The 22,490-nt window shown below is 33.3% G+C and overlaps 1 protein-coding gene across 2 annotated transcripts in view; it reads left to right on the forward strand.

Annotated features, from left to right (window-relative positions):
- Window positions 1–22,490, forward strand: part of LOC148944695 (VWFA and cache domain-containing protein 1) — a 150,350-nt gene that overhangs the window by 85,496 nt on the left and 42,364 nt on the right. For both annotated transcript variants that reach the window (XM_089100546.1, XM_089100547.1), the window contains exons 10-14: window positions 466–612; window positions 4,344–4,528; window positions 7,016–7,217; window positions 15,775–16,018; window positions 22,055–22,235. In XM_089100546.1, coding sequence (XP_088956672.1) covers window positions 466–612; window positions 4,344–4,528; window positions 7,016–7,217; window positions 15,775–16,018; window positions 22,055–22,235 — 959 coding nt within the window. The remainder of the gene's footprint in view (window positions 1–465; window positions 613–4,343; window positions 4,529–7,015; window positions 7,218–15,774; window positions 16,019–22,054; window positions 22,236–22,490) is intronic.

Here is a 22,490-nt window from a genome sequence, read left to right on the forward strand (position 1 = left end):
GTAAATTTCTCTGGCATTTTCTCAACTAATTCTCAATTTCATAATTATCCTACTACGCATAGTTCAGACTTATCATGCGAAATTCGCCCGACATCGAGAGCGGCATTCAGCATCCGTCACATTGGCCCAAAAATCTGGACCTCAATTCCTGCATCAGTTCGAGAATGCAGCAACAAGCGACATTTTCTAAGACTGGTGAAGAAATATTTTATGACATGCTAAGCATTTTGTTCATTAGGGGTTTCTTTTTCGTTGTTGTAAAATTTAGTTAGAAAATGGCTAAATGGCTGTGTATTTTCGTTGGCAATATTTTCAGCGCTAAAGTATGCCACCAGGCATGTGCGCTGTTTTGTGACATTTATTTATGTACGTGTTATAAATAAAAATATTCTACTCTACTCTACTCTCTTTTATTGATTTTTTCTATGTTCTGTGTTTTTGTTTAATGTTTTCTTTTCCCATTAGGGATCGTCATATCACTTAGCTTGCCGTGTTATCATGTGGATCACTTGATTGGTGTAACTGGAGTGGATATAGCTCTTGAAGATTTACTTGAGAGTGTCATATATAGTCAGGGTGACGATTCCTATGTTTTTGTCATTGATTCGGCTGGTGAGTTTGTTTGTATCTCTCTTAACGTCTCTCTTACCGGTTCTCTCTCCTCTCTTTTTTCTTCCCTTTTCTCTCCCCTTTCCCTTTTCACCCCGCCCCCCCCCCCCAAAAAAAAAACGCAGCGACACTGCTACCAATCCACATGCATCATACTCGAACGGTTTTTGTCTGTTCAGCACTATCCCTTGCTGTTTTGTTTTTTCATTTACATGAATTTTTTATTTGCTTTTTTAAAAGAAATTTCTAGGGTCATTCTTTCTTTCATCCTGCTTCATACTGCCAATTTAGACCAATTGTTAAAAGAAAATATTCGATGAAGAATGAACGAGATTTCAGTGCAAATATGTACTGGCTCAATATGAAAATAATTGCTGAGTCCATTGCACTAGTATTGAATGCAATAGAAACTGGTATAAAAAGGTTGTTTTTATTCTTGTGGCAGGACAGTGAATTAAGCTGTACATAATGTTTTGTTTGACCATTTTATGTACCTACTATTTGTTTTATACATACATTTTATGTATGTATTCAATGAACATTTTATGTACGTAAAGTATCAAGGTCATCATAACAGAAATATATTGTGGGCCTTGGACCCATTGTAAGGTCCATTACGGTAATATTTGGCGCAATAAAGACTGATATAAAAAAGGTTGTTTTTACCCTTGTTGCAGAACAGTGAATTATGTCCAGTTAGCCATTTTATGCATGTATTATATATTTTATACATACATGTTATTTATGTATTCATGTAACATTTATGCATGTAAAATACCCAGGACTTCATAATAAACCATCACGGCCCCTGGATTCATCTTTGGTCTATTCATACCTGAAAATCATGATTTTCTAGAACTGTCGGCAGTTTCAAAATTATGAAGTTTTTAGGGCTGTCCATTTTCTCAGTATTACTACGTCGAACCGCGAAAATAAATAAGCAAAACTAATTAGTTAAATTTGACAACGCTGTTTTCTGTAAAGCTTAAACATTAGTCGATTGACTCCCAAAGCAATACCTATTTCAGCTGTTTGGTGCTAAATTTTTAGCTGATTTTTTTGCTGATTTTTAATCCATTCTTTTTTTACATTTTACGCCCCCTACTACCAAAAACTGGCAGTAGTTACTACCGCGATTTTCTAAGATTTGTTTTTTTCTTTAGTTCTTTCAAAATTCTGAAGTTATCAGGCCGCTATGACATTTTCTTCAGTGTTGCAATTTTGAACCGTAAAAATAAATAAGCAAAACCAATTAGTTACATTTGACAAAGCATTATGCCTCTAAAATTTGGAAATTAAGAATCTATTGATTCCCAATGACAATTACAACTTCGAAGGAAAGCTACACCTTCTTAAGTTATTGGGTGCCATCTGTTTCTTGCTTATCCTTTCCTGTTTTTCTCATTAAATTAAAAATCAATTTAATTATTTCGATTATTTGGTGCCCTCCACTACACTGTGGTCACCTCAGTTACCCTAGTAACAGCAGATGACACCATATCGTGTTTCCTTTGGTTCATTGACCTGGAAATTTGATTGACATTACAATATAATGTCAAATATATGACATTATAAATATATGACATTCCAAACATACCTTGGAGTCCAGTCTTGCATTATTAACGTTTAGGGCTGTATAGATGTTCATACAGCAGTGATATTCGGTTGTTACGGCAATTTCATTTCCAAGATTAACAATTTCAGCTGATCAGTCATATAATATTGGAGTTTTTTCGTGAGGTTAAATATTTGCTATTTTGACTTCTTTCAAACGTTAAATTGATCCGGTAATTAGAAAAATGCCTCACATGATCATAACTATAGTTTTTTTCTAAAAGACCTAGGATATCAAAATAAAAACATTTTGGCCCCTAGATCCCCCGTCATACCTGAAAACTAATTTTGTTTTTGTTCGGCTGTTTCAAAATTATGAAGTTATCAAACCGGTGTGACATTTTCTTCAGTGTTTTCACGTTGAACCGTAAAAATAAATAAGCAAAACTAGTTAGGTAAACTTGACAACGCTTTATTTCCGTAAAAATTTTCAAATTAAGAATCTACTGATTCCCAAATACAACTACTACTTCAAAGGAAAGCTACACCTTCTTAAGTTATTGGTTGCCATCTACTTCTTGCTTATCCTTTCCTGTTTTTCTCATTAAATTAAAAAAAATTGATTATTTTGATTATTTAGTGCCCTCTACTACCAAAAACTGCATATGGATGTGTTTTCGTTAAAAATGGGATCTCAGTTTTACCAGTCTGTTTCGATAAATAAAAGTTCAAATAGGGATAAAATCCTTTTAATAGACAGTGATAAATTTCACAAACAGTGATAAATTTTACAAAAATACTAGATATTTCGGTCACATATCTTGTGACATTCATTAAAATGTCTATTAAAAGGATTTTATCCCTGTCTGAAATTTTATTTATCGTCATGGAAATCATTATGGTCTTCGAAATTATCCACCAGTCTGTTTAAGATATTATGGTTTTGTAAGTATAAGACAATCATATTTTATTGTAATTATCCATGGTATTTGAAGCTCAGTAACGTCTGTTCTTAGCAATTTGTAATGCCAATTACAATGTAAGTTCAAAGAATTTGTATAACATAGTCTTTATTTTCATATTTTTGGATGTATTATTAAATGTATTGAAGTATTAATAGTATCAAAGTAATATTAAATGTGTGGCAGCGCAATGGATAAAATCATAATTGGAAACTAGTAACAGGAGCTCAAACCTGACTGTTGCAGCGCCTTCGTACTCGAGGAATCGCGGCGCTTCAGGTAAACATATCTAAGAAACCGGCACATTTTTGCCGTTTGCTGGCCTTTTCGGCTTTGTGTCGAGATGAGTTGTTATTAGTGGTGGTAGTATTTTGACTTAAAACACTGTCGACATAGGTCTAAAACTTAGGGTCATTCAAGGGGGGGGGGGGTCTTCAAAACCTCAAAAACACATGAATTATAGTAATACTGATAATAATAGAAGTAGCTGATTTATACCGCTTTATAGAGACAGGAGATGTAGAATAATAAATAAATAAAAAAAAAACTATAAAAATAAACGCATTAAACCATTGAACAAAAGTTTAAAGCACGCATTAAACTCTTCTTTTAACCTCAAATCCAGTACTTCATACGACATCAGAACATAAGTAGCACTCAACTTATGAACAAGTTTTCGGTTTCAATTCCACCTAGGCAACAACAATAAACGCTTACAATAAGTACTACTACTAACAACTCACTGCAGCATCAAACCACCCAGGACAAGACAGATTGTGCACTCTTCCTCCACCCCAATCTATTGAAGGTCTTACTCTTTACTTTCTCGCATGAAGTTCCAATGTCCTTGAAATTCTTCCTGTGACCTCTTCCTAACCCACCTACTTTTAGTTTGACCCGAGATAGATGGTGTAAAGCACAATCTTGGCCTCTCTTCATCCTTCATCCGTGAAACGTCGCTTAGCCATCTTAACCTTTCTCTCATTATAGCCATAGAAGCCGTGATCGAGCCCTATTTTTGGCACAGCTTGCATTAACGAAAATATGATATTCGTATGTCTCATATCTTGAAGTGAGTTAAGGATTAATAGTTTATCAGGCGCTTTATGTGCCGGATCAGGCATGTGAAAAAAAAGTTGTTATGTCTTCTTTTTAAAGGGCTAATCTGCCATTCCATTATTTTAAGCAAAGCGGGAATATACAGTCTTTAATTCTTAGGTTTTGTAATCTATCATCCGTTGTTTGGAAGGCCTGGTTTGATTCTGGAACAACCCATGCATGTTGATATAAAATTTTTGGAAAATGATAAAGATTTTGGCGAAGTCAGAGAAAGAATTCTCCAAGAACCTAGCGGCTACGCAACCCTATTAACGACTAAAAGTGACTGCGGTACTGGATGTGAGGTAAGTCTTTTTCTTCTTTTTTTTTGTCCTGGTTTAATGCTGACTGGAAGGCTAATATCAAGGACTCTGATAAGATTGAGGAGGCTATAGCCCCCCCCCCCCTGTCCCCTTCAAATGACGCCTCTGGAGTCTGTTAAACTTTTTTCTTTCTTAAAGAGCTTTACCACATAATCAAATTTGGCCTACTTTCAGACATCACGTATAGACGCAACCAAACTTTTAAAATAATTTTTTTCCTTAGGGTCTAAATGTTGACTAGACAACCTAATAGTTTTCTTAGAATCTTCGATTTTTTTTTGATTTTTTTTTTTTTTTTTTTTTTTTTTTGTCTTGTTTTAATGATGCCTGGAAGGTTAAGATCAAAAACTATGATAAGAAGGTTTCATATCAAGGACTTAACATCATACCTTGGTAAATTTTTGTACTATTTCGGTCTTTTATTAAATAGTAATTCAAGAGATTTTTTTTGTAATTTTGTAAATTGATGTCTCTTTTTTGCCTTTTGGCGTTACTTTTTGTATAAAATTTGTGTCTTTTTTTCCCTTGTCATTTTGTGTTTAAAATTAAAAATATTAAAGGAAAACTATAAGTTCCAAAAATACAACAAAAGACAAAATACCTCCTGAGCTTTGGTTTGAAAACCTCCTACATTCAGAAATACTCGAAACTGTTCTCTATTTATTTTTTATTATTCATTATTTTATTATTTAAGCAGTCTCCATTTATATTTGATTTGCACTGTCTAATATTTCTATCTGTCGAAACGGACACAAGGTAAAGTCGACATTTTTCTATTATTTTACATTTTACTGTTCTTGTATGGAGACTTTTAAGTATTTAAGGAATTCTGTTCACTTAAATACTGTTTGCTGTTCACAGGAATTAGTTCTGTTATGAACAGAAGGGCTACAACTGTACAAGCAATAGCTCATGGTAAATTCCTTACTGTTTTATTTTTTTAGACTGAATAGGCTTAGCTGCTGTGTCAATATGAGCTAATAAGATTCTTAATGACCCCAAATGTAAACATTTTTTATCTTTCTATTTTCTGTGTGTGGAATGCTCTCCTTCCAAGTTTGTTTTTTTAGAAAATGTTCAATGAATAACAATAACAATCATTTCTTTACGAAATTCTGACAGAGAATAAAGCAGCAAACGAGCCTAACAATAATAATAATTTCATTACCAAAACACTAAATAGAGAGTTGAGCAGCAAACAAGCCTAACAATAATAGCAATTCTATCACCAAAACACTAAATAGAGAGTTTAGCAGCAAAGAAGCCTAACAATAATAGATATTCTATCATTAAAACACTAAATAGAGAGTTTAGCAGCAAAGAAGCCTAACAATAACATAATCAAAACACTAAACAGGGAGTTAAGCAGCCAACAAGCTCAACAATAATAATATTTCCATTACCAAAACACTAAATAGAGTGTTTTGAGCATTGAAGCACCACCTCCAAGACTGAGAATGGGTAAAAGGTGTGTCGGCTCCGTTCCCGATCCAAGGAATGCAGTGGCCTTGGATCTCTTGGTCTTTGTTGGGCTAACCCACCCGACAAGGTGTCTTACAATTTTATTTGTAAAAAAATAAATCTATAATACAAAATATCCAATAAAATTATATATTTTGTTCCTCTGTTAAGGTAGTTGGTTATTTACTTTCTTCAACATATTTTTTTTTACCCAGATGAGAGTATAGTGTAGGTTGTTGCCAAAACGTTAGCTTTTTGTCTTGTTCTATTTCACTGCTGAAAATTTTCCTCGTTTTTTATTGTTCTTTCTTGACTTATATAAGTGTATCTAGCCAACGGGGTCTCACTGAACAACTACCTGCACACAGGGCATAGGAATGTTTTGCATATTTTTGTATATTTTGTTACTCTGCGTTTTTTTTTTGTTTTTTTTTTTTTTTTTTTTTCTCTATCTGAAGCAAAAAAAATATATATATTTATTTTTTTACTACTTAGATTTGGCGGCAGTAATTGTGATAAGTTTGATTTTAATTGTTTTCAATTTTCTTATTTTGGTTTTTAGATTCTTTTGTTTGATACTTCTGGTCCTATTTTTTGGTTTCTTGCTTTTTTTATTTTCTTTCCTTTTTGCTTTTATGTGTATTTGATTTTAATTGTTTTCAATTTTCTTATTTTTGTTTTTAGATTCTTTTGTTGGATACTTCTGGTCCTATGTTTTGGTTTCTTGCTGTTTTTATTTCCTTTCCTTTTTTGCTTTTATTTGTGCTGAAAATGTCTTGTTTGGTATAGGTTATTTTCTCTTTTTCGTTTTTATTTCTCGTTTCTTTTTGATACTTCTGCCTTTTCTTGTCTTTTTCAGTAGCTTGATGCACAATGCTTTGCTAGATACTTCATCTTTTGTATCTGCTTTAATACAGTATTCAGATTTCTTGGAATACTAGGTACCGGTTTTCCCATCTTTAGCTTTTGCGAGAAGACAAGGAGTTAACTTAATGCTTTTTCTTTAAGTCGTCGAAATTGTACACATGGCAGCGTTTACATGATTCCCCTTTGATAATATGCGTAATAACCACTTCAGACAAAGAAAGGAGTAAAGTAGAAGGATTAAGGATGGTTCCCACCTATCATGTAGTTTATCATCGATTGGATCTAAACGCTGGGTCTAGCTCTGTAAAGATGTGTATGCAAGCAAAGCAAACTGTCACATTTGGTATGAATATATTTTTTTGCAATTATAATTTAATATATTATTTTAGAAAATATGTTTATATTATAATTATACATTTATTTATTTAAGTATTGTTAATTATTTATTAAATATTTATTATATATTTATTTTATGTTATTATATGATATTATTATGTTTACTGGAACAAATTAATATATTGTTTTAGAAATATATTAGAAAATTAAGAATTTAAACATATATCGTCGTGTCCAAACCAGTAGACGTATGTCAAGGCTTTGTAATTTCTGGTAAAAATTCTTGGCAAATCTTTCCCCTTAGCTTTACACGCTGCAAAGAAAGCTTTCAGTGGTTACACCCAAACAGGTCCATTTGTTATCAAACTAAAGGCAATGAGGTTCTTTGATTTTGTAGGAAAACGGAATGTTTTTGAAGTTTTTTATAGGCTCTTTTTTTGTAGGACTGATTTTGTACAAGGTCTGAAAAATGGCAGTGTGTAGCTCAATAATGTGTCTGATAAATTCGATTAATGAGTCTGATAAATTCAGACATTAAAATTGTTTTTCATTTTGTTCAACTTTTGCACGTTATTCGTATTTTATTTATATAATTAAAATATGTATAATTGTATAATTTAAATGTATAAAATATATATATAAAACATATATAATTTATTCCATATTGGACTAATAAAATGAGATTGATTGTTAAAAATGTGTTGACGTTGAAGGAAAGAAATTCTTGGAAATTCCACTAGTATTTAATTTCCAATCCTGATATGAAAAAATAAAAAAGTTTTATTTTCAGTATAGCGCTTTCGATTTCAATGCTCTCCTCCCTCCCCAAGAAAAGAAAGGTCAAGAACAGTGCATGCTAATTGTAATTATTAAAAAAAAGTAAGTAAGTAAGTATGACGGGACTAGACCCTTAAGGTCCAAACCGGTGGTGCTGATCTCCGTTTCCTGACTCTTCAGCCAGGAAGTGCAATGGGGGGCTGGGGGTCAGCCATCCGGTGCTCTCCCACACCCTTCCGGCTTACCTTCCCCAGATTTCTTCAGGTACCCATTTAGAGCTGGGTCGACTCTGGCTAAGCTTACAGAGTCACACCACTGACCCGTGTCCCAAACCTAATAACTGGCCACGCCAGGGATCTAACCCGTGTCGCAATAATTGTAATTATTGCTATGATTAAAAAAAATAACTTTTGAAAGAACTAGAAATAGTTCAGAGAAAGCCAAACTACCCCCCCCCCCCCGTAAATAAAGAAGAAAAATACTTGTTTTATTTCCAAATATGATAAAATACTGTAATAATAATAATAATACAAATAATGAAAGACTTCCCGAATTGTCTGCAAAATTCAGAAGTCTGACCCTCAAAGTCTAAAAATTTTTTTTCTAATTTCATTTCTATTCTGTATATAAAGTCTTTCCCCTTGACAGTCGGATTGTCAAATCGGCAATCTGATAACTAAAATATGGTTTCTCTTGGCATTGGATTACTAATTTGTTTTCATTCACTATGAGAAGTATATAGAATGCCACTTATGTCGGTCAAAATTTTCAAATCTCCTAAGTATACTCTTACTTCCAAACTAAAATAAATTTATATTGTCAAAACCAAAATATTTATACTGTCAAAACCAAATGCTGTCAAAAAATAATATATTTATACTTTCAAGACAGAAAACCAAGCTCTGTCAAAAACCCAAAGCCAAATTTGTAACAAACTACGTAAGGAGCGACCCGGCTCAATAGTAAACGAAACTCTAAATAACGAAATTTTGATACCAATAGATACATCAAAAATAATCAGATTTTAATGCTGATTTCAAATATATTAATTTCATCAAGTGCAGTCTTACCCATTAAAAGCTAACCGCCTGAGTAAATTTGCTTGATAACCGAAAAAAGGGATAAACACCCCCTAAGAGCCCTAGAACCACAATAGAAGTCACACCATCAAGTTTTGCGTTACAGAAACCCCCGCAATCGAGGTTTCAAGCTCCTATCTGCAAAAATTGTGGAATTTTGTATTTTCTGCCAGAAGAAAGATCACGGATGCGTGTTTATTTGTTTTTTGTTTGTTTGTTGTTTTTTTTTCCCAGGGGTGATCGTAACGACCAAGTGGTCTTAGAATATCGGAAGAGGGCTCATTCGAATGGAAATTAAAAGTTCTATTGCCGTTTTTAAGCGACCAAAATATGGAGGGCAACTAGGCCCCCTCCCACGCTCATTTTTCTCCCAAAGTCACCCGATCAAAATTTTGAGATAGCCATTTTGTTCAGCATGGTCGAAAATATAATAAAAATGTCTTTTAGGATGACTTAATCCCCCAAAGTCCCCAGGGGAGGGCTGAAAGTTATGAACTTTACCCAATGTTTACATATGGTATTGGTTATTGGAAAGTATACAGACATTTTCAGGGGGGATTTTTTCTGGTTGAGGGGAGGGGGGAGGTCGGGGGTTATGTGGGAGGATCTTTTCATGGAGAAAGTTTTCATGGGGGAAGGGACATTTCTATGAAGGGGGCGCCGGATTTCCCAGCATTATTTAAAAAACGATCAGAAATTAAATTAAAGAAAAAAACAAGTTTTATTTAACTGAAAGTAAGGAGCGACATTAAAACATAAAACGAACAGAAATTATTCAGTATTTGAAAGGGCTGTCCTCTCCTCAACGCCTCGCTCTTTACGCTAAAGTTAGACTCTTTCTCACAACTCTATTTTTTATAACAATAAAAAACTTTAGCGTAAAGAGCGAGGCGTTGAGGAGGGGAAAGCCCCCTTTATATACGGAATAATTTCTGTTCGTTTTAAGTTTTAAATTTCGCTCCTTACTTTCAGTTAAAAAAACTTGTTTTTTTTATTTAATACTGTCAAAAGCCAAAATATTTATCCTGTCAAAACCAAAAACCAAATCCCGTCAAAAACCAAAATATGTGTAGGCTAGTGTCTAAACCAAAAAAAAAAAAAAAAATCTGAGATCCAGGCACCCAAACAATTTTTTTTCTGGGGGACCTAATTAATGTTTTCATATTCATGATTTGAATAAGAATTGGCCAGAGATTTGGGAAAATTTGGAATTCTGGGGGAGGGGGTGAGCCCTCCACACTTGCTAACATCGCTGATCAGATCGATGTTCCTTTAGTGAAATTGAAAATCTGACGTCGAAGTAATTGATAATTCAGAAGTTTTATTTGGTATTGTATAACCAGCTGTGTGATCGGCAATATCGGCATCTGTTTGCAAGAATTTGGTTTCTTGTCCTACCCGATGTAATTGGATTTGGTTTATTTTTTTTTATAGTAATAGTAATTTATTAACACACACAAGGACAATACATTTTACTCACTACCGACCCAAGAACCTGGGGTCAGGTTGTCCTAAGGGTAGGCATATATCAAAATTTCATATTCACAACAGAAATATACAACCTAGGCCTAAAAAAAATAAAATAATTTTAACAGAGATACAGCTGGACATCAGCTCTCCGTGACATTGAGAAAGTTGACATAGAGATGAGATATAACCTATTAAATAAAACTTATCTCAAGCACCGAAATGTAAGCATATGTAAAGCTGAAATACATATACAACTCAGAAAGCGACTATTAAAAAAAGATCTTCGTTCCATACGAATTTTGTTCCATACGAAACAAAATTTCGTATGAATTATGACATTGACGATCCAACCTCTGAAAGAAATTTCATTTCTAGGCGGTTATACTGTATAACCGACTGTCAAATTAGTGTTGTTTTGACGGAATTTTGTTTCGCTTGGGAGCCGTTATCGTGTAACTTTATTTATTTTAAGATTTAGAAAGAACAAGATAGAATCTATTCTATCTAGATAGAATATAGAGATGAGATATAACCTATTAAATAAAACTTATCTCAAGCACCAAATGTAAGCATATGTAAAGCTGAAATACATATACAACTCAGAAAGCGACTATTAAAAAAAGATCTTCGTTCCATACGAATTTTGTTCCATACGAAACAAAATTTCGTATGAATTATGACATTGACGATCCAACCTCTGAAAGAAATTTCATTTCTAGGCGGTTATACTGTATAACCGACTGTCAAATTAGTGTTGTTTTGACGGAATTTTGTTTCGCTTGGGAGCCGTTATCGTGTAACTTTATTTATTTTAAGATTTAGAAAGAACAAGATAGAATCTATTCTATCTAGATAGAATATAGAGATGAGATATAACCTATTAAATAAAACTTATCTCAAGCACCAAATGTAAGCATATGTAAAGCTGAAATACATATACAACTCAGAAAGCGACTATTAAAAAAAGATCTTCGTTCCATACGAATTTTGTTCCATACGAAACAAAATTTCGTATGAATTATGACATTGACGATTCAACCTCTGAAAGAAATTTCATTTCTTGGCGGTTATATTATATAACCGACTGTCAAATTAGTGTTGTTTTGACGGAATTTTGTTTCGCTTGGGAGCCGTTATCGTGTAACTTTATTTATTTTAAGATTTAGAAAGAACAAGATAGAATCTATTTCGATGTAGCTCTTTATGGGCGTAAAACTTTAATTCCATGTCAAAACGGAAGAAAAGATGAACACGTTTGTCAAAAGTAATTTTAGCACGAAATAAACAGAAGAAGAAGAAGATAAAGAAAAACTTGTAATAAGATTCTCATTTGGATTTTAAAGTCGACAGTCTTACTTCTGACAAAATCTGAGAAAAAACAAATCCCAACATTTGGTTTTGTTTGGTGACCCTTGGTGGAATTTGATTTTGGCTATTTTTAGATAGAGATAGAATACGATAAGAATTATTTTGATGTGGCTTTTCACGAGTGCCGAAGTATAAATTTTATGTTTAAACAGAAGAAACTGTAAAGTATGAGTCTTGGAAAGTGATTTATAATAGAAGAAAAGAAATTGAGTCAAAATGAAAAATTTGGCAATCGGATTTTAGTTTGGATTACATAGTTGGCTATCTTACTGCTAGGCAGTGGCTGGAGTTCTTCCATCTTTTTAATGTCAGTCTGGGATATTTTTTTTTTTTGGGGGGGGGGGGGGTGCGACAGCTGTCAAAGTATATGGTAAGAGTGGGAGAGTCATTTTTTGGGGCTTTCCCACGGCATTAGTTAGCCTTAGAGGCTTGAGCCTTGACCCAGTATCTGTACTAGGCCACCCCGCAACAAATTAAATATTGTATCGCCTATGACCAAACTAGCAATTCTGGGCAGCTTTATTCTTTTGGGTATCTCAGATTTCAGTCCCATTGGTCTTGTTGCTGTAGCACTGATCGGGTATTGGCAGCTGAAGTTTAGATATATATCCATTTTGTTAGGGAATATAGACGAAGCCTGTTTCCTCTATAGTATTGTATTAGTAAGTTTATTCAGGAATCTGCGCACTGCAATAATAGACGAAATCTCAAATTTAATATTTGTCTCAGAAACAAACTTCTTGGAGTTTTATTTAGCTAGCAGTTTTCTATTTGGAATTTAACGAATTTAAGAAGAAATTAAGTTGGTGAAAATTAATCACATTTTATAATATTAAGTGAAATTCTTTGTCATAGATATATTTATATTGAGAAAAAAATTTCTAGGAAGTTTGATGAGTATTTGGATTTTTCTTCTTTCAAACATTTAAAAAAGCAAGTTCAAATTTTGTGTTTGTGTAAAGTGCTTTACACGCACTAGCCTTTAGGTGGAGAGGACGGGTAGGTAAGAATTAAGTCAATCAGTCTAAGTTCTTATCCCTCAAAAATTCAGTCCTTAAGTTATTTTTGAATTATTTTTAATAATTTATTTTAATATATGTAGCCTAACTCCTAGCCCGTTCTATTTGTTATTATAGCTTCTTTGATTTATGATTCTTTCTTTTATGTTGCAAAAAACAAAAAACAAAAAAAAACCATAAGCTGTTCAAAATTCCTCGTTTTTGTCATTCCTTCTATAGGTAGACATAATTGATTTTAGCAGTAAAAATGTTTTGCTATGCTGTACAACATTATTCTGTAATGTCATTCCTTTCATGGCCATTGCTAAAAGCTCGCTTGTCAACGACAATCCACATTTTTTTGTTTATGATCTGACAAATTTTCTTTTCTTTTGTGATCTGATAATCCAAATTAAACAACCCACAATCCAACAATCTGAATTCGAATCGCTTAGCGAAATGGTCTTTAGTATGTAAATTGAGTGTATAGTTTATAGTATTGAGTATGTAATTTGTTATTAGTATATCGTACATAAAATTAAAATGTACAAGAATATAACAATGAGTAAAAATACTAATTGAGACAGAGAATAAGATAACCCAAACGCTTGTAAAATAATATGTTATAAATAACAATCCAAGCGCTTTGGTTTCACTTCTGGAACGAAAGAATAAAAACAGAAAAAAGAAGAAAAAGTAAAACGAGAATAAATGACGAAACCATATAAGAAAACAACTTAAATGATGGAAAAACCTGTATCGAAGAAAAGAGAGACAAAAAAAGCAACTTCAAACAAAGGCGTGTCTATGATTTTTTTCCGGGAGGGGGGGGGACTTTTTCTTCAACGCATAAAATTTTTTTTTATGCATTTTGTTACATTTTTACGATTTGGACAGAAACAATTTTTGGGGGGAGGGTTAAACCTGGTAACCCGCTCCCCTCTGGGTACGGCCTTGACCTCACATATGTAGAACTTATATATTTGCTTATAGAAGTACCATCAAAAGATGACACATTGTTGTCGCTAGGGAAATGAAGGGGAACAAAGCATTTACATTTGACTGTGTATTTGGGCCCCTGTTTTATAGGGATAAGTACTTATAGTCACTAAGTACTGGTATTAGTGATTTTCACCTAGCACTAGCACCTGATTTTCACCGAGCACTAGCACCTACCACTGTCGTAGTTATCTCTGTTAAAAATCACGTAGTTGCATTACTTTTTATGTACGCTCGAAGTGCTGGACATACAAAACAAAAGCTTAAATTACAATATGGATGCAAGTTTGACCAGAGAAATGATTCATAATATTAAAGGTTTATTTTTTAGTATAGTTTTTTTTACTATAAAGTTTCATAATTTTATTAGTACATTTATTATAGTTCTAGAAAGTATAGTCTTGTTTTTACTATAATACTAATTTTTAACTTGAGACGTTGGAACATTTTCGTATTAATCTTTGTCCCTCATAGCGTAGTAGTCAATTAGAAATTGTAAGAACGCAGAACATAGTAGTAGAAACTCGGAACAAACAAGAAAATTGAAATTGGAACAAACAAGAAAAAGACTCGAAGGTTAAAAAAAAATCATTGAAAGGAATTTTAGCTTGGCATATTGAATCGTTTTCATCTTGATATTTAGTCCTCATAGCGTATTGGTTAAGGAAAAATTGAGAGAATGTAAAATATATTAAGAGAAAATTGGAACAAACAGGAAAATTGAAATTGAAACAAGCAAGAAACAAGACTAGAAAGTGCAAAAAAAAAATTAAAGAAAATTTTGCTCGAGGTATTGAAACACTTTCATTCTAATCTTTGGTCGTAATAGCATACTAGTCAAGGGGAAAGGGAGGAGCGTCCTTATCCCCTTGGCTTCTTGTCCCGGCCTAGATTCCGAGAAATACCTTTTTTTGAGTCTTTTCATTGGAAAAGACCCTTTTTTGCTATTTTCATTTGAAAAAAACTGACCCAAAGTACACCCTTTGGGTGCCATATGACCCTTTATAATAGCGTTATCAAGTGAAATTTAACAAAAGTGATTAGGTATAAAAATTGGTGTTCAAATTGGTGCGCCCAACATCTCCACGATGTTGGTGTCAGTGCACCGAAGCTTCTTGCCCTTGCATAGATTTTGAAAAAGACATTTTTGGAGCTTTTGATTGAGAAAGGCCCCTTTTTATTATCTTCGTGTAAAAAATGAAAAAACAATAAGAAATAAAAATCCACTTTTAAATGAGCCCTTAAACAGCTACAGTAGCCTTTTAGTTGTGCTAGACATTAGACGATTTATGAATAATATTAAGCGGGCTGGAAGGTAGGAATATAAAAGAAGGGGGGTTGTAAATCTCAGAATTCGGCTTTTAAGCCATGAAAAAAAGACGGAATAACGAAAAAAGATTTGAGTAAAGAGAGATCGGGAGAGAGAAGCAGAAACCAAGAAATGATACCCAGTTTAGCTTATTTTTGTCTGGAGAACTCTATGAATGGCAAGAGAGTGTATGAAGTATTTTAGTATATTTCCAGAATGTATAATTTGATTACATATAACATATTTAGAAGAATATAAAATAACCTTTTTAACATTATAACTTTGGAACATATCTTAGATATATCGCCATTAATACCATTTATACTGACATTTTCTACCACTTTTTGTGCCATCCTCTAAGTAGTGGTTTGATCGCCTCGGGATCTCAACATTAAAAAAGTATCTCCAGTTAAAAAAAAAAAAAAAAATGGAAACAGTACAATAAATATAAACACTAATAAAACAATAAATATAATAACAGTAGCTAAATATAAAAACAGTATAATTAATATAGAAATATAAAAACAAATAATACTCAGCTCATTTGTTTTCTTTACATTTCAGATGCAGCCTCATTATTCTTATCTTCATCCTGTTTTGTGAGCCCTTACAAGTTCCTCCGCTGGGGTGAAGCATCGGCACTAAGAGTACAATCTTACTTAGGATACCTGAGCGATAACACTAACTTGATTGCCAATCCTGGACTTCGTTCTCGCATCAGGTCTGGTGTTGGTGCTGTTATACAAATTGCACCGAAATGGAAGGAAAAAATGATGCATAGCCCTATGTCACGGTTTATCATAAGAAGGTAATTTTCCTCTAATATGACGATTTAACCAATCAAGAAATTGGTTCGAAATAGTCAAAGCATCAGTAATTAGTACTCATTAGGCTCTTAGGAACATTTAAGATTAATACTATCAAATGATTCCAAAATTAGTATATAATAAGGAAAAAAAAAACCTATAAAATATAATAACGAAATAATAAAATTAATCAGAAGCAATACATAAAAATAACCAGATCATCACACTTTTCATTTGACACAACATAACTTAAACTAAAACTACTACTATTACTAACAACTCATTGCAGTATCAAGTCGCCTGAGGCCATCACAGCTGCGGTCGCTACTCCATCCCAATCTATTCAAAGCTCCTCTCTCTACGACCTCTTCTCACCCAATTCGGGGACGACCTGCTTTTAATTTGGCCCTAGATGGTTTGCCGAAAAGCTGGCAATCTGTCATCCTTCATTTGCAGAAAGTTTCCTAGCTATCTCAATCGTTTTCTATTATAGAACTGTGCGTATCAGAGAACCCTGTTGTAGAGGTTTCAAATTCTATCTGCAAAATGTGGAATTTTGTTTTTTGCCAGAAGAAAGATCACGGATGATAGAACGTAACCCTGCTTAACTCTTGATTCAATACTAAACCAGCTACTAACCTAATTTCCTAGCTTAATCAGCAATTTTATTCTCGTACATAGCACTGATTACTTTAATGTATTTATCTGGTGCATTACAAGGATACAATTTTCGTTAAAGCTTTTTTATCTACTGGATCAAACGCTTGTTCATAATCTATAAAACTGAGGACTAAAGGAGTTTGGTGATTCAGGTGCTACTCAATTGTTAATCTAAGAGTGAAAATTTTGTCGATGTATCCTCTGTCCTTCCTAAAACCATACTTTTTTTCTCTTAAAACTTTATCTACAGCATCCCTCACTCTAAAAAGTGTATCTACACTAAGTAATTGGGCTCTCTCAGAAACGAAACTAATACCTTAATAATTACCACGATCACATTTATCATCTTTCTTGTAGACGGATTTGATTAAAAATTTTCTAAAATTAATAAGTACTTCTCCTTTGTCAAAAATCATATTCTTAATCTTCACAACCACCATATTTAAAAAGCTGATTTACCTCACTATCAGCACCAAGGGCCTTGTTATTTTTTAATGCTTTAAGTACTGTTTTTATTTTTTCTATTATTTCTTCCTTTTTATTATCTCTATTATTATTATCTCTATTATTTCTTCCTCACAAAATAAATCTTCCTTCTCTTCTAAATTTTCACGAACTATTTTCCCATTCTTCCAAAATTTTCCCATTTTTTCAAAAGTTGTTTCCAAAATGTCTATTTTTCCCATTTTCTCAAAAACTTAGTTCAGTTCTGAAAAAAAAAAGTTCATGCTTTGGCTATTGTGCTGTTTAATTTTTATTGCATCCATACTAATTATGCTGCCTCATTATTAAAAGATTAATAACAAATTATGAAAAAAAACTTATTATAAGCGAAACTATCATCTCGGTTAGTTTTTTTTTGTTGCCTAGCTTCAACATTAATTTCAAAAATTCAATTATATTCAAATATTTAAACCTTCAAATATTCAATTATGAACAACCGAACTTTTTTGAACTTTCAAAAATAAATTCATTTCGTTAACGTTTTTATCTAGAACACTCATACATTTGTAGAATCTAAGTTTAGGCGAGTTTTACCTTACTACTTAATGCCGTATAATGTTATTGAGTTTTATAAAATTGTATTTTGTTATGCATTCTGATGGGATGGCTAAATGAAAAATAGATGACTTCAGACCTTCATACAAATTTAATTTGAATATTTTAGTTTTAAGCTTCAGTTCTAAGCTGAAAATTTTATGTTTAATGTTTAAGTCCTCTGTGCAAGTTTTTATATGTTATATTTTATAAAATATATTATATTAATTGTTTATATTGTATACTATATGTTATATTTTATGTTATAAAAAATATTATTTTATACGTTACATGTTTTTTGCTCTCGTGGAGTTATATTATATCAACGAAGGGAAAAATTTCATAGCTAACGTTCAGCTCGATTCATCTATCGAAATCAATTTTTGAAATTTAGCATAGATTAAAGGTTGAAAATTGGTTGAAATTCATCAAAAAAAAGGATAATTTTTGTGTTTTTTTTTGTATGTTTAAATCCTTCTCTAAGAAAGATTCCTAGCAGTATTATAATTCTGGCTCGGTGAATGGACAGGTATGAGACTAATGAATCTAATGATGTATTGTAATAATGATGAATCTAATGAAGTCCTTTTTATGCAAGTTACAGCTGTAGGCTTGTTGCAAAATCACTTGTTTCTTACCCTGCGTTCAAGCAAAACAAGAAAAGATAACAAGGAAATTTGGGAAGACAGCGAATACAACCTAAGCGTATATTTTGGTTATAAATGCAACAGCCGTCATCAGCGAAATAATCCCTCCCGAACTATGGGAACTGCATTTCTCAAGAGAGTTTTCCGAACCTGACCCACTAATAAAAAATCCTTCAAAAGCTACACTTGAAAAGATACTTTCGATAGGGGTCAAATCTACGTTTACTGTATCTGTTTCTGATGTTTATAATATAATCCGTAAAATCAAGAAGCCTCTCTCTAGAGGTATAGATCGCGTTTGCACTAAACACCTCCTATATGGAACCCCTTCACCTCTTTCCCACCTTGCTCTACTTTTCCAAATGGTGTTCACAAAACAAATAGTTCCTCCCTTGTTTTCAACTGGCCATCTTACTCCTGTCCTTAAAAAGAATAAACCCTACAATGAAAGTTCATCATACCGGCCAATAACGGTAGCTACAACTTTTTGGTAGCATAGTATCTAATAAACTTGGTTTTAATCGCCCGCTACTAGCTAAATTGTTTAACTCATATGCGCTTCCAAATTTTTGTACATTGCACCTTTTTGGCGTATATTTTCGGCAATGGATTTAAAGCAACTTCGGCGAATTTATTACCGGTATGCTAAATATCTCCTCGGCCTCCCACCTTGGGCAATTAATTCTTGGGTCAATACGGTATTATACCTTGGGCAATTAATTCTTGGGTCAATACGGTATTATACCTTGGTCAAGTAATTCTTGGGTCAATACGGGATACGGTATTATAGACCTTAATGCTGCCATCAGCAGATGCAATGAAGCCTACAATAACGGAATCACTGGACACCCATGGTGTTCTCTTTTAAAACAGTGATTTTATCGCTTCTCTTTATTTATTTTTTTTTTTTTATTATTATTATTGTGCTTGTTATGTATACTTTATAATTACATGGTTAATTATTGTGCTTGTGTGCTTGTTTTATGAATTTTGTTTTTGTTATTTTACGTCTTCTTCTTTTCTTTTTTTTTCTTCTATTGTCCTTCGTTTGTTACTGTGTTTACAAAGGGTCATAAATAAATTCAATTAAATTCAAAATATAAAACAAATAAAAAGAAAACAAACTAAAAAAAATCCTCAACAAAACAAAAGTTGAACAGATCTGTTGAAAAAGTCAATAACTTAAATTAATTAAGCTATTAATTTATTAATTAATAACTTGATTAACTTAATTGTAATAACTTCATGAATAAGCGTAATTATTATTATTGAATATGTTTTGAACATCAAAATGAATTTCTAAAAAAAAAAGATCTTCCAAACCCATAGAACCTTTGAAAATAACCAATGGTATTGTTAGTTTATACTAACAGATTAATATTCCAAGATTTTTGTTTACCAACGGGCTTGCCGTAGAATCGCTGGTTTCAGAGGGAACACCTACCTTAAGATGAAGATTTTATTTAGGAACTGATTTTTTTTTCTGTCTTGATGACATTTACTATCTCTATAAATAAAAGATCTAAAGCCAAGATAGCAGTTGCTTCTGTAACTGTATAGAAGTATCTTATTGTACTGTACCATATATTTTTTTTTTTCGTGGAGTGGTTACTGTATATATTCGTTTTGTTTTTTACCTTTATTTTATAAATTATTTATATTATATGTTAATTATTTATTATATAATTATTTCTTTTATATAATATTTGTATTATTTATAATTATATATTTTATTTATTTATCCTAAATTATTTTTATTCTCTTCTCATTTTAGATTTCATACTTTTTTAAAGCTCTCATGGTTTAAATTCTTTCTCGACAATGAGAACGCCTTATCGTATATTAATTGAAAAAAAACTACGTTTTCTAAAGAGTTAAAGAGGCTGAGTCACAAGTTCGAGCCTTAAAACGTACAGGGATTAGGAGGTGCAGTTGGAGGGCTGCCGCCCCCCAAACCCCCGCTTCCGTATATGAAAGAGGCTGTGCCCTCCTGAACGCCTCGCTCTTTACGCTAAAGTTTTTATTGTTAAAAAAAAAGAGTTGTGAGAAAGTCAAACTTTAGCGTAAAGAGCGAGGCGTTGAGGAGGGCACAGCCCCTTTCATATACGGAAGCGGGGGTTTGGGGGCCAACTGCACCTTCTAATCCCTGTACGTTTTAAGGTTCGAACTTGTGACTCAGCCTCTTTAACTCTTTAGAAAACGTAGTTTTTTTCAAATAATTTCTGTACGTTTTTGTACAGTTTATTACTTATTATTGCTTGACTAACTGTTAGCTGATCTTTTCAGGAGTTAAAGATGGGGGTTTGCCGCCTTCCCAACCCCCCGCTTTTGAAGATTCTTGTGTTAAGGCTTTTAATTCCTGAATACTCAAATGAAATGCACAGTAAGATTTTCTTTTTCAACTTTTCTTCGAGCATGCGGGTATACGGCATGTTATCAAAACAGTGGAGACTTACCTGTAAGCTGAAGGCCGACTGTGATATTCTTCTGGAGACGCCTGTTGAGCCGAAGGATTTAATAGATTGGATTTAAAAAAGAAACTGAGTTTATTTTTTAAACTTTAAATTCAGTATAAAAAAAAAATCTCTGACAGGGAATCGAACCCGGATCTTCCGCCTGACAGTCAGGAACAGCGACCATCGTACCACAGAGACACTTGTTATATTATTTTAGTCTCTCGTATCTATTTTTGACGCAAGCAAATCCCCACAAAACATGATATTTGGTTTTTGGAAAATAAGGAAGGATCGGATTGAGCTGAAATTTTGAGGATAAGCTCCCAGGCCCCAGGAAAGCTTATTCTCTAAATTTCAGCCCGATCGGACAAGGTTAAAGGGGGGCTGTGGTGGGAAAAATTAACATGGGCTCTTATAGGAAAACGAGGTTTTTCGTAAATATAAATTCGGGGGATAATTTTTTCGGTCTGAGAATATCAAAAGGCCCTAACAGGTCGAATTCCGCTTCGAATGAGTCCTCATTCACCCGGATCCGTTGCCAACTGGCTTGTAGGCGTGGCTGATAAAAAAAAGAAAACTTGACATTTAATGGCTATATTTGTTTTTTTGGAAAACATGGAAGGAATACTTGTGTTTTCTTGAAATTGTAAAGAAGAGGTTCTAAGTCTTAGGAATACATAACTACAAAATTTTCTCCCAATCAGACAACGTTAAAGGGGGGCTGGGTTTAGAGGGTCGAAACTTCCGGCCCACTTTTACCCTTTAAGATAAAATCGGAGGGGGGTAAAATTTTGCATGTTTCTTAGTTTGAGCTTGGGTTACAAAATGCGATCACCGCTGTCTCTCTGCGACCACTAGGACCGGAAATCGCTTAACATTGTGGTTGGTCGCCTCTTTAAAGAGGCACAAGTGTGCCTCCTTGATAGGCGAAACATCTGACCTTCTTTCTTTTCTACTGGGCACAGACCCGTTGTGTATCAAGACTTTTTATTCTGTTTTGTCTCTCACAATATTTTCATATTCATTATAAAAGCCGTTACATAAACGGTAAACTAACCCCAGTTCTGGCAACGACCATACACATATCCCTACTACAGTCTTAAATACATTCTGTAGTGGTGAATCAGAAACTGTTGTCTATTTCAATGGGAAGTGAATTAAAGGTTTTTTTTTATGTCTCTGAAAAAAATGTGTATATTTAGTTAAAAGTTAGCCTTTGAATGTGGGATAATTGCAGATATATGTCTACATCCACTGGTGTTTTTCTCGAATATCCTGGCACCATCAGTCAGCAGAGTATGGATCCCACAAGACGTACATGGTACATTAGAGCTCTAGAATTTCCAGGAAGGGTAGTGTTGACTGGACCCTGGTTAGATCCTGGCGGATTTGGATATGTTTTCAGTTTAAGTCATACGGTAATGTTTTAATTAAAACTTCATATTAAGCGTCATCTTCATACTTTTTAAGTCACTCTGATTTATTTGCAGTGGCGTAATTTCATCAAAATCCTGGGGGGGGGGCAAATTTGGAGCATGCCGAGGTCTGGGAGGGATAGTTGCCCCCCCCCCCCCTGCCTCATAGCAAATTACGCCCCTATTTATTTGGCTGGTTATTATGGAGTTTCCTATATTATTTGCTCCTTGTAAGGCTTGTGTTCCCTGTCCATGTTT

The sequence above is a fragment of the Artemia sp. Qi Xiang Cuo genome, chromosome 14 (genome assembly GCF_049724085.1).
Source record: "Artemia sp. Qi Xiang Cuo chromosome 14, ASM4972408v1, whole genome shotgun sequence".
Taxonomy (NCBI): domain Eukaryota; kingdom Metazoa; phylum Arthropoda; class Branchiopoda; order Anostraca; family Artemiidae; genus Artemia; species Artemia sp. Qi Xiang Cuo.